This window comes from Phyllostomus discolor, chromosome 2 (genome assembly GCF_004126475.2).
Source record: "Phyllostomus discolor isolate MPI-MPIP mPhyDis1 chromosome 2, mPhyDis1.pri.v3, whole genome shotgun sequence".
NCBI lineage: Eukaryota > Metazoa > Chordata > Mammalia > Chiroptera > Phyllostomidae > Phyllostomus > Phyllostomus discolor.
This window is the reverse complement of record NC_040904.2, coordinates 158,944,770-158,958,134: the sequence shown is the minus strand read 5'-3', so window position 1 is coordinate 158,958,134 and position 13,365 is coordinate 158,944,770. Positions and strand designations below refer to the sequence as shown.

Here is a 13,365-nt window from a genome sequence, read left to right as displayed (position 1 = left end):
GGATGACAGGTGTGACTTGCTGAATAACTGTTAAATATCAAAGTCACATTCTTTATCTGTCTTCATAGCACTTGACTCAGAAAATGAACATTGTTTAAGACTGAAACAGAGGAGAAAAAAGGAGAAAAGCAGATTCTGTGACGAATGGAAATGCAGTCATTTCATCCCCCTGCTTTAAGAAGTCTGGGGTGACTCCCCACACTTGTGAATCACCTAAGCTGATCCTTACCCAAGGCTCCATGCTCCTCTAGGCCCCCCGCACGCTCACACTCTACGCTTTCGGAGCCTGCAGCCCTGCTCCGCACCAGGGCAGCCCTGGGCATGTCTCTGTCAGCCAGGGCAGCATCCTGCTGGAGGGTCTCTCTGCTGTCTCTCTTCCCCTGTTGTCCTTATTTAACACTGCCCCCCCCCCCCCCCCCCCCCCCCCCCCCCCGCCGCCAGGGCAGAGGCCACATCCTACTTTTCTTTGTTTCCTAGCACTTAGCACCCAGTGGACCTTGTGGTTGGGCACTAGGAACAGCTCGAAATCCACCTTATAGGTATGCAAACCTTAGAAATGTTGTGTGGTTATTAACTATAATTGATGCCCACCCATTTTTTAAAAACCATTTCAAGAAGATAAAAGTTTCTTGAAAATTCACCCCAAATGCAAAGTTTTTTCTCGCTCCCTCATCTTTGCTGCTAGGACCATGTTTCTAAGTCTTGTCTCCTTCCTGTGACCCTCCTGTCCCAGAACCCTCCCTGGCCCACTGCCTCCCACCTCTGCTACTCTGCCAGGCCCACTGAGGCTGCACCAGCAGCAGCTGCTGGGGCTCACACACTCCAGAGCCCTTTCCTCTACATCGTACCCCTGGATCCTCCACCAGAATCAGAGGAGGCAGATGGAAAAACATCTTTACACTGTTTTTACAGGTAAACAAAGAGTTAGTTAACTCTGCCTGAGGTCACATGGATCGTTAGTGTGAGACAAAACAAAACCCTGTGTGCCCCATTCCCAGTTCAGGCCACTCTACTGCACAAGTGCCCGTGATCTGTCTCATCCACTCAGATATTCAGTGAGCATCTCTCTGTGCCAGAGCCGGGCCCACTGCTGAGGGGACTGAAAGCTCAGTAAGGCATGTGTCCTACCCTGCAGTGAGATGTGTGACAAATGCCACTGGAGCACTACACATGCTGTCCGTGTGGGAGTTTCAAAAGTGCAGGAAGAAAAGCCCCAGTCATACCCTTCTCAGAAGTCTGCCATGACAATTGTTCATGCTACCCCGTTTCCCAATACTCCCTACTGCCTACCACCCAGGACTGTTCTCTGTAGCATATAAATTGCACCAGATGTTGGATGAAAAGGCATGGCACACACTTTCCTGCCTCCCCAAAGCATCTCCAGTACAGGAGGACAGGACAGGATGGACCCTGTGTCACATGGCACCAGGCTGTAACACCAGTTGATGGGGGAAACCAGCTATTATGAATACACGCTTGAAGATCCCTTACACACTAGCAAAAAATTTTTATGCAGACTTATTCTCTCATCCTCTCTCAATGAGTCCTATACAGGGCCAGTTTCATATTTCAAATTTTTACTTCAGGACCTGAAAATGTAGTTCTCATGTGTGTTGGGACAGGGGCTATGAAAAATATCTATGTCCTCACTGGGAGACCAAAGTCGTCTGCAGTGGGCCCAGCTGGGCACTAGAACAATGGGCCACGGGAGAGGGGCGCTGCTCCCCACACACGAGCACGAGGCACACACTGCAGGGCAGTGCTCGCCGGCCACAGGGGCAAGCTAAATCCGCTTACGCTACTTCAGTTACTTCTCTTGTTCTTTTTTCTTTAATTATTATTGCTGCTGTTATCATTTTTTATTATTAATTTTTTTCTACCAAGCATGTATAGTTGAATACAAATTAAGTGGAACATAGGCATGCTTTGTGTCCACTGTAAATTTTTAGTTTCTGGTACAGACTAAGTTTACAAGAGAAGATCTGTTTGAATTATGCCAACTGCATGTGGCTGTTCCATAAATATTCCTTAATTCATATACTAATTAAGCACCAATTACATGCCACATACCTGCATGAGGTGCTGGGAAAAACGAGAGTGAGCCTCAGAGGCCTTAGAGTATAGGAAGGGAGAGAATTACAAACAAAACCATTTCATTTCCACGTGACAGCTGAACAGACAAGGCAAGACGGGCCTGGGCAGGGCAGAGGAAATGGGAAGAGAGGGTGTCCCCCCACCCTCCCCGCCCCGTGACTCCCTTCCCCACCTTCAGGCCCTTATTCAAATGTCACCTGCCAAGTGGCTCCATGCACCCCATTTAAAACCGTAAACCCCTTCTTCCACCACACACTCCCCTACCTCCTTTCTGCTCTATCATTCCCCTGGGCACTTATCACTTTCTGACCACATTTCTCATTTGTTTTACCTTTTGTCTTTCCATGAGAGGGCAGAGACTTTCAGCTCTTTGGCTCACTGTTGAATCTCAACCCTAAAACAAGCACCCAGCACACAGCAGGGTTTGGTAAGTATTCAGAAAGAAGTCTTCCCTGACCAACTACAGGGCAGCTGCCAGAGCTCTTCATCCCTCTGTCCTCTTTTCTTTCCCTTCTCAGCATTTATAAGAAATTCAAGTTTTATTTTAAAGTTTGTTCACTTATTTATTTTTCTCACCCCTCACTAGGAGGAAAGCTTCCTGATAAGCACTGTGGCCCCAGCACTTAAAACAGAGCCTGGCACCGCTTATTTCCTCAATGAACTTTAGTTGGATGAGGACCGAGATCCCGGCGCACCCACCTTCACTGAGCGGCTGCCAGCTCGGTCACCTGTGTGCTCTCTCCAAACCCTCACAACCACCCAATGAGGAAACGGGAAGACAGTAGTAACCTGCCCAAGGTCGAAAACCCAGAGAAGGGAAGAGCCAGCAATGAGTTCCGAGCCCTCTGACTTGGGCTTCTCCCCGAATCGCTGCACTGCTGACCACCCCAGCTGCGCGGTGCAGGAGCCGCGGCGCCGCCCTCTCTCCTGGCCAGCGGCAGTGCTCTCCTCATGGCCGGCCTCATGGCTGGCCGTCAGAACTACCTGCCCCGCCCAGCCACACTCTACCAGGAAGCCAGAGTGGCACTTCCAAAAAGCAAGTCTGGCCACTGCAATCTGCTTGAAATCTCTTTGATGGCTTTCCCTCGTTTGAGCACATGTTTTGGGGTCCCACCCACGAAGGTGATTGATTTTCATGACCACCTCTTTGGAAGGATGACAATGCCATTTCTGGAAATATAACGTATTATGAAGAAAATGATGAACTTGGGAGAGATGTTCTACCTCCGAGATAAGAAATAATGAGTGAAGGCTTATTTGACTATGATAACTGGACTCTGTCGGTAATTCCAGAAATATTTATACAATTTCTGATTAGAATCAGCCAGGTAGATGCATTAAAATAGATATTCTTGGCCCATTAATTTACAATCTCTAGGGACAGGGTCGAGAAATCCACATTTTTAACAAGTAATCTAGGTACCTCTTAGCCATTCACTCACCTAAACCTTTCCATCTCTAAGGCAACAGGCAAGTATCAGCATGTTGGGCAATACCATACAAACCATCAATGTCAAGGCTAAGACTCACTAGCTTTATTCAATGACCAACGACTCCTCTCTTGTTCAACACCAGTGTTATATAACTCAGGGACTTGGGACCAGACCCTCACCAGGTCACAGGGCTCAGGAGTGTCCATGGCTTGAGCAGCTTACACATGCCACAGGAAGCCAGGACTAGCAGTCACTTCAGTGAGCACACTCACTTATGCCAGATCAACGGTTTTACTACAAAATATCTTCATTCCAAAGATTATTCCATTTCTTTTCCTAAAACACAGCATCCTGTCACTGGTAGGAAGTAATTGTGAGAGAAAAATAAACAAAAAGCCCAAACCAAGTCTTGCCCTTAGAGTGCCAGTTGACTTGAGCTGGTGCTGTGTGGGATTCAAAGACAAGCAAGTCTATTCTAGTTTTTTATATTCTGAAAAGTCCCTAGAAATGTTAAGAGATGAGCTTTCTTACTGGGGAGGTTCACTGTCTACCCAGTGGTCAACCTATGATGTGTTTTGCCAAGTTTCCCTGACATCAGAACTGGTCCTCCCATAAATCCATCTCTGGACATGGGGTGCCGCCTGACCCAATAGTAGCTCCTGGCTCCTGCAGCTGAGAGAGGAAAGAGGTCTTACCTGACAGTCTTCTCTGCATGCAGCCCTCGCCAGCTCTTGCCGCACCCCACCCCCAGCTGGAAGGGGTCCCCACTGCCCAGAACAGCAACACTGTGGAACTCTGGCACCAAATCCTGTGTTCAAGACTACAACAAATTTTTCCTTTTCTTTAATATGTTTAAAATAATTTAACTTGTGCAAATTACCCAGAACAATGATTTCCTTCACAAACTATTAAAAAAAATCTTGACAGAATAAAAGTCATATAATCCTAAGAACTGCTTTGAAAGATGTGGCATTTAATGGTGGTGCTACAGCATGGTTCTCATCTGACTCATGTTATGTGGTTTAACAAATTTTGTTTTTGATATTTCAGAAATGTGTAAGTACTGACTTTTGGCTCTGATTATTTTCAAGTGCTTTTATATAAAAGAAAATGTCCACCGGACACAGCACAAGGCAGACAGTAGCAGTACTTTAAAAGCAAGGACTGCACACTGCAACATCCAAAGAAGCCTACAGGAGACATCTGTAGAAGAAAATAGCCAGAGAAGTAAACTTTTCAAGATATTTCATAGGTATAAAAAGAGTTTTTCACTATCAATAATGAATTAGCAGGCCCATCACAGAAATTACTTTCCACATAGACTGCATGTGATTTTGGGTGATAAACAGGATGCGTCATTACATGGACGAACAAAGCAATCCCTGGTTAGAGGTGTTGCAGCAGATCAAGAGGAAAGAAAGTGAGATTATTCAAGTTCCAAAAAGATTATTCAGCACTTACAAAAGTGAAACGCAAACAAAATATGAAGATGATTTCACATTTTGCAAGTTTCTAACTTTCCATATTTTATTTCAGTTTTCTAATGACAAATTATAGTTTTAAAGTGTAAAATCACTAGGTTATATTTTTCAACAGAACTTTCTAATTTATTTACAAGTTTACTGCTAATGTGCTTCCAACTCGACATGAAGCTGAAGAGAAGACTGTTTTCCCTACCCCACCCAGATTCTGAAACTCCACTGCAAATGCCCTCAGCCCTGAAGCGTGCAATGACCCCCTGCAAGGCTCTCTTGGACATGCTGACAGCATCTGCCAACACACAGGACAAGGACAGGAGGGTGAAGTGGCGTTCCCTGCGATTTCAAAAAAGGCCCCACTGGTCAAAGGAGAATAGCCGGAGATGTTTAAGAAACCGAAGTCAGCGCTTCATGTACACTCCACAATTTTAAGCCATTGTGAAAGACCGAAAACAGGTATTAATGTTAGCATAAAGATATTTTTTGAATTCAGTGTTTACTTGTCAAATACCAACTGCTTTTTCTCTCATTCCTTTCTGTTTCTGATCTTTGGAAAAACCACATCAGTATCAAATGTCACTTAGTTCTTATTCAAACAGAGGAAAGCAGACACAGCGGCTGCACCAGTGACTTAGCTGACCTGGGCCTTAAGTAAAAACAAACCTCTATAAATCACCAGATGTAAGCAATTGGGTAGTGATCACTTTAATTAATTGAACAGCTTTCCTGAAATTTACTGTATAATTTCCACCCTCCCAACACCTTTCGCAGAAGCACCTAACAATGGTGTTTTTTCCCTTCCTTTGTTTAAAGGAAGAAAACATTTTTAACTTCTGTGGGTCAAATATATTTTTAAATCACTCCAGATTAAGATGGTTAACTACTTAATTTTAGAAATTAAACCATGCACATTCTAAATGCTGCCTTTAGATGCTGAAAGTCAAAATTATTCCGAAACATGTCCAGTACATGAGTAAAATGTTATTTGGCCCAGACACACACAAAAGCTAACAGAATTTTAATTTTATTTGAAAACTCCTATTTGCAAAATAACAGGCAATGGTATTTCTAACTTCAACCACATATTTAGTTTTAACTGTACAAAGTTCATATTTTGATTAGATGTTTCTGACCTTGATTTCCACCCCAGCTGCCACACTTAAAAGAAGATACTCCAATGTCTTCCTAAAAAACTCACATTTCCTCTCACAAAACAATGTTTTCCACCAGTGTCTATGTAATAATACCTAACCTGTAGACGCCATGCCAGCTATGAAGTAATACCAGAGGTGAAGTCCTAGGCCACAGAACATAACCAAATACATGTCTCTATGGGGTGCAGGTGGCTTCTGTGAATCTTAGAGGCCAGTTTAGCAATGACAGCAAAGTGTAAAAAGTGTGTTGTTATAATACTTCGAATTCAGCAGAGACTGGAGCTGGAAAACAAGTCAACTAATTTAAAGAATACCTCCATTACAAATGCACACAAGTAACCCTGCTAGCATTCACTTACACGGACAGAAGTGTGATATTTGCTGAGACTGGTCCTAGATTTGGAATGGTCTCCAGTTCATTGTTGTTCAGTTTCCTGTAAGTGCCAAAAAAAGGGGGTGGGCGGTGGAAGCTGATTAGGTAATCTGTAATTCATAGAGGTGAAACTTTGTAAAAGTATTTAAACATACCTCCTAAATTAGATTTTAAATAATTTATTGTAATCCAAATGGTCTTTACAATTAAATAGTGTAATAGTTATATTTTAATCAAACATCAAATAGAAAAAAACTAAGACTCACACTTCGCGAAGGCTTTGAAGGTGGCTCATGGAACTTGCCTTGATGACAGACAATCTGTTGTGACTTAAGTCCCTATAAGAAAACAAAAATAAAATTATAAGTAGTTTAAAAAAAATCATGTATAGCACTCAATGATGTACAAGACACAGCAGATCTGTGAAACATCACAAATAAACTGCCCCTCCTGCCCATAAACTAGATGGGAACCCAAACGCCACACTGAAAAATACGAACTCTGAGGACAAAATTAGTGTAGGAGGCTGGCAGATTCGAGTGCTTCAGGCCCGCAAACGTCCTAGGAGATGTTTTTGGCACAGGGTGAACCGATCTTTTGTGAGCTGGCTGTTTGGCTTCGCCTTCCTGATTCCCTGCCATCTCCCAACTTCCAACCTGATATGATGAAGTCATGGCTTGTGAAAAGTGGCTAATTAGGCAGGTTGCTAAAACGAAAACCTCTGAAGGAACCTATTTATTATAAAAGATGAAACATCAGTGTCCTTATGATAGTCAAACAAAATAGAAAGTGCTGTTCACACATTTATTTCTTTGGGCTAAGGCACCAAATTATTGAAAGTCTCATTGTGGGGGGTGTGTGTGTGTGTGTGTGTGTTGAGGGTGGAAAACAACCTCAACCCTATATTTTCCTGAATTCCCCAATCTCAGTATCTGGTAATATAACTACCTAACAAAGTTAAGCAGAATGTACAGAACACTGTGATCGGATTCCTCTTCAATCATTAAAGTAGCTCTGCTACTTACTCAAAGACTCAATCAAACAGTAACAACTGCCATTCAACATTATTTCTTTAAAAAAGTACAATAAAATGCCTATGTACACAATACTCTAGGCTAGGAAGTCATCACATCACTGAAGATTCAAACTATAGAGTTCAACCTGCCAAACACTGGGTTCTACTCCCCATACTTGTCAATGCACTGAATAGGTGCCTTCAGGATGGGTGACAAAGGTAACGTGGCTGCACAGCTATGGAAAACCAGGCTAACAACAGTGTGGTTTGAAGCTCTCCCCGTGAAAGAGGCTAACCAACCTCACTAAGTTCTCTCAGTGTTGGAAAATGATTTTTAAATAACCAAAGTTTCAAATAACCAAACTTGACTGGAGAAAAGCATGAACCATTTGTTATATGCATAAGTATGCCCCCTGCCCCCCCCGCCCTGCACAAGGCAGAGAAATCACAGAGAAGCACAGTGTTACTTAGCGCACGCCCATTAGTTAACAATTGGAAATCAGAGAGTCTTTCAACCTTTGAATTTTGTTTTGAGAATAAACCTGGATTTCTCTATTTCACCAAAAAAAAAAATCTGCAAAGGTTTTTTTATTTGAAACATGTTTGCCTAAAGACCTACCAGACAGTAACAGACATGAGTAGATTTGTTCTGGTAGAGTTATAACATGAAAAAAAAACCTGGCACCGCCTTTAAACTATAAAAATCCTGCAATTACAACCACTGCTGTGCATGCTCACCACGCTGGAGCCAGACACTTTCCCTCACAAACCAGCCCAGGTCCATCTGGAGTTCATCAAGGAAACCGTGAGCCCAACAACTCACGTTAGGACTCAAACAAAACCTGTGTGCTTTTAGCACCACAGACAGTCACAGATTTCCCACAGGGCTCAAAAAACAACCAAGGAAAAGAGTCCTTCACCTGGGAGGTAGCCTGAATCAACAGAAAGTCTCACTCGGACCCACTTAACTAAATACTGAACCGGCATAAAACTGCATCCCCTTATTGTTTCACATTTTAAGAGGAAAGGGGGAACCAATCTGGTATCGACACTTAAGACAGGTGATTTGCCTTTTAATTACACAAACTAAAACCTCACTCTTCACTTCGTTTTAAGGATTATTTCACAGAGCAATCCTGTGAGAAAAGAGATTGAGTGCCTAACATTTTTCTCAACCAGCAATGGGATGAGAACTCCAACAAAAGACCTTTAAATTGAGAAACTGCCTCCAGAGAACAGAGCACATGCTGAGGACCACTCACTTGTGATTCTGAAGCCAGATTTGGTAACCTTAAATATTTCAGCTATTGCAACGCTTCCATTCTTGAATTTTGTGTACTACTATTAAAACCACATTATATGTGGGAGGAAAAAAATCGCCCCTTAAGTGACTTTTACTGCTAAATACTTAAAGCCATGAAATTTTTAATGCACCTAAATTTAGATTTACTACAGTTTATGTTTCAGAAGTGATTACTTTCCAGTACAAGGATGTCACATTACCCTAAATTTTCCTTACATTGTTTTTATGGCTAGAATATCAAAAACAAATTCAAGTTGCATAATGTTAATTCTTTGTTAAAACCCATAAGAACATTCAATAAGGCAGATTCTTCATTTTTAGAGTCCTATTAATGAACATCTTCACCAAGAAACTTTTGAAAAGAAATCATTTATAATAGTATAAGAAACATAAAACATATAGGGATATATCTTTTTTAAATGTGCAACAATTTTTTTGCCTTTAATTTTTTTTCTTTTTTTATTTGCCATTTAGACTCAATATTATTTTGTATTAGTTTCAGGTGTACAGCTATACATAGTGGTTAGACAATCATCATCCTTTACAAAGTGTTACCAAGAACCTTTTAAAAACTACTTTTGGTAGTGAGGTTAATGGAAAGGTGGTCAGGCAGAGAGGTGTTAACTATTTACCCAGAACTCAGCTGACCAAATACTTGAAAATCAAACTCTACTTGGTAGAGAGAAGCCTCTCTTCTTGAATATGAGCAGGCAAATAAATATATAAGAAAATAATTAGTTTCCAACATTTGGTTCTAGCTATCATTTTCTTCCTTTTCGCATTTGGAAATCTGACTTCCAAGTCCAATTTTAAAATGCAAATCCAGCACAGCTTCTTAATCAACCCCACTGGGGCCTGCAGAGCTGCTAATTCAGCAGAAATCTGGAAAGCTGGAAAACAAAAAGCCAGGCTGTAGCTGTTTTAAGACACTGATCCAAAGTGACTCATAAATCAGCCTGCTATGTTCAAGTTTTAGTCTGGAAAATATAGAAAAACAGCTGTGAAAACCATAAGGGCCATTACCCCCACCACCCCAGGCCCAATTCTGGTACCAACCAGAGGATTTATAACAGGCGAATACTAAAGCAACCCCACCAGTAGAAAGTACCTTTCGGACTTTTTCTGCCCTGCTAACTCAAACATTTTTAAGCGATACAATAAATAATTTTGAAATTCCAGCGAGATTTTAATAATACTTGAAGTTTTCATTGGCGGCTGAGTAACATATTCTAACAAACACCCTTCTTCAGGCTCAGGACTCTGTAAGCACAAACTCTAGATGCAAACTCAAGTCTAGCTTTAAGGCAGTTAGTTGTAAGCAACCTTCAAATAGTTTTAAGAGCCCCTTTCAATAAAGTATTAGAAGCTACTTTTTAAAAGGAGAACTAACTACAGTATTATCACATTACAGCTTAAACTATTCAACTTGTCACACATGGGGTTCCTACAGCAATAAATTACAATTGAGTGAAGTGAAAAAAAATAAATACACAGGTATAATAGAAAGACTGAGTTTTTAACTTGCTTATTCAACAAACACGACAAAAGGCAGACAATAAACTTTTTTTGAATAGTGCTCTCATAAGCTAGTCCTAAGGCAAACTTTTACTACTTTAATTACCTAATGAGAGGAAGTTAAGATATGGGAAGAACAATATGCATTTTTCTAGTTATTTCTAAACAATGAAACAATCTACTTAAAAGCTTGTCTCGTTCTGTAAAATTTAAGAAGCAGCTACCTTCTGCCGCTTGTTTCAAACATCAAGAAACAGAAAAGCTAAAGCTCAATTCCTCGTGTTTTTTCTCTCATGTCCTTTCAGAGTTGGAGAGAGAAGACCTCTCGAGTTTTAGACACAAACAAAGGAAACATTTACAATAAAGAATTTAGACCACATGGTTTGGTGACAACTACAAAGTTGGTTAAAAGTCACACAAGTACAAGAATGACAGAGCTGTCCAATGAGTGATCACAGTGGGGCTTCTGACAACAGACCTAGTGCTTATTTACACAAGTGGAACTTATTTTCACATACATTTAAGGAATGTAGACTTGTATTGAGACAATTTACTGCTGGCGGAAATGTAATTAAAGATTGTGCTAACCAAATAAACTGTAATTTGTTTTCAGTATGCCACCAAATTATCTGCAAAACAAAACCTAATTAGGTCAGCTACTTTTAAGACAATGTTTAAATAGGTATCAAACCCCTTTTGGTCTAACTCAACTTCTAATCAAGAGCAATACAGTTATTTTTTAAAAGGCATCCAAATTCACAAAAATAGGCACTGCATGGTAAGAGTCCACTTAATAGGGTGAAGCTGTTGAATATAAATTAGATTTGTGAACAATTCAAGCCTCTTGAAACACACCCCAGGAAGCACTACTCTACTGCTTTTCTTTTTCTCATCCCTCTATTATTTAGGTGTTCACCTCCAGTCATTCAAATGTTCAGTTCCATATGTTGTCAATAGAGCCATTCACATTTCATGAATAAGGCAGCATGACCTCCACAAGAGGCAATTGAATAGAATTAGCCACAACTAATTGAAAGTCTTCCTGCTTTGGGTTAAAGCCCTTATCTCCTTCTTCAATTGTAATAAAAACTACTAAACAAGACATCCCCTGATAAGAGATTAAATATCAATCTAAAACTCTCCAATTTTACTTTTAATTAAACCAATATTTACTAACACAAAGAATATGATTTTGAGGGTCAACAACTCTACAATTCACAAAAATTTTGATTTGCACACTGCTATAAAAATGCAATTTCTTCCTACCACTATCACTAGGACATTAGGATAATCTACTAGAATTGCTTAAGAATTTACAAGTTTCATCGCTATTCTGCTAGATCCAAATTTAAGGATTAAGGATACACTACTTTTATTTCTTTTAAACAGATAACTTTTTTTAAAGCACGAGTTTTGATTGTTTACATTTTACAGTTATCCAATTTTAACAAAACTAAGGCTGAGAGAAAATAAAGAGATGACATTTGGAAAGAATCAGCCTTTCCAACTAAAATACACTTTTTTTCCTTGTTCTTGCAGGCAGTTGGCAGTGATTTCAGGTTTTCAGACTTCACAGCTAGCATCCAAAAACTTGCATAACAGCACCCAGCACTCTCTCCTAAACTGTCTGGGCGTGCTACGAAGCTCAGAAATCAAGCCCTTGGTTCTGAAAACTCTCGCACCTTCCTTTCCTTGTCCACTGATCAGTCTTGACAACTTCTTACCGGAAAAAAGATGTTACAATTTGGGCGAGGAGGGGGGATTTACGGAGCACAGGAGAAAAGAACAACAAAAGGATGTCTACTACAGCTTGGACAGTGGCACGTTCAATGACTAGACAGGTACAGGAAAACGGGCCTGAAGTGGTTAGAAACTAGTTGAGTGACAGGCCCTATACACTGAGAGAGAGAACAGAGAACTCCGGTAGTCCGCAGGTTGCTACCTCTCCCAGCTAGGCAAGGGGTGCGTATTTGAACTCCCTAGGAAAGCTCCACTCACGGGATGTTGACTGTACCCCCAGAGCTGTCATTCGCTCCCTCCCTTCGCTCATCTGAGGCTTGGTGGGCTGTGCCAGGGCCCACAGCGCGACCCGCAAGTCACTGGGGAAGGGAGACTGAGGCCCCGATGGCTCCTTTTCCAACCCCACCAAGCACCACTGGAGGCCTGGGCCAAGATGAGCTGCCCGGGAAAACACTGCTGCGAGCCAAGTGCCCAGGCCCCTGGCCCTCTCCCCCTTCGCCCTCAAGAAGAATACTTACAGCCGAGCGACCCAGGGCGGGAGTGGCTCGGGAAGGCGCGCCAGCCGCTGGCGACTGCAGTCCAGCAGATCCCCAATGCAGCGACAGGGAACCGGGCACAGGCGGTCCCGGGGGACCCCGCGGCCGCTGCCCTCGGCCGGACCCGCACATCCCAGCACCTCGCACAGCAGCAACCCCAGGGCTGCGGCGGCGGGCGCGCGGAGTGTCGGCGCGCCCATCACGGTCCTGCGGCCTCTAGGTCGGCCCTGCGCTCCGCAGCCCGCACGCACTTGGAACCCGGGGCAAACTTCCAGGGGACAGTGGGTGCGCGCCCTCTTCTCGTACTCCCAGGTAAATTCCTTTCTTTTACTCTCTACGGCGAAGCCTTTTCATGCCCCGGAGCACTGTGAGGGAAACCAAAAAGAAAGGCTGACTGCGGCAGAGTTGCAGTAGGAGAACCCTCGGCGCGCCGAAGGCCCTTTTGCCAGCAAAAAAAACTTTTTCACCGCCTCGCTGCAGTGGAGCGCCAAGTCGGACTCGGAGAAGTCGGGGGGCGGGGTCTGTAGTGACCCGCGCGCCTCCATTGGCCAGCCAGGCCCCAGCCGTCCGTGACCACGTGACAATAACAGGGCTCCAAGCCCAGGGCGGAGCACCCGAGAAAGTGGAGCTGAGATTGTAGGAAATTGAGGGTTACATTTTCCAGCCTCTTGGTCCAGAAGTCTTCACTACATCCTGGGAAACATATCAAATGGAGTTGAAGAGA

At 42.7% G+C, this 13,365-nt stretch overlaps 1 protein-coding gene across 1 annotated transcript in view; it reads right to left on the bottom strand.

Moving 5' to 3' along the window:
• The window catches only part of LRIG3 (leucine rich repeats and immunoglobulin like domains 3), a 43,963-nt gene extending 30,833 nt beyond the window's left edge, over window positions 1-13,130 (bottom strand). The window contains exons 1-3 of the mRNA XM_028532398.2: window positions 12,624-13,130; window positions 6,799-6,870; window positions 6,519-6,593 (exon numbers count right to left, since the gene is read on the bottom strand). Of these exons, the coding sequence (XP_028388199.1) occupies window positions 6,519-6,593; window positions 6,799-6,870; window positions 12,624-12,841 (365 nt within the window). The 5' untranslated portion in view covers window positions 12,842-13,130. The remainder of the gene's footprint in view (window positions 1-6,518; window positions 6,594-6,798; window positions 6,871-12,623) is intronic.
• Between the last annotated feature and the right edge of the window lie 235 nt (window positions 13,131-13,365).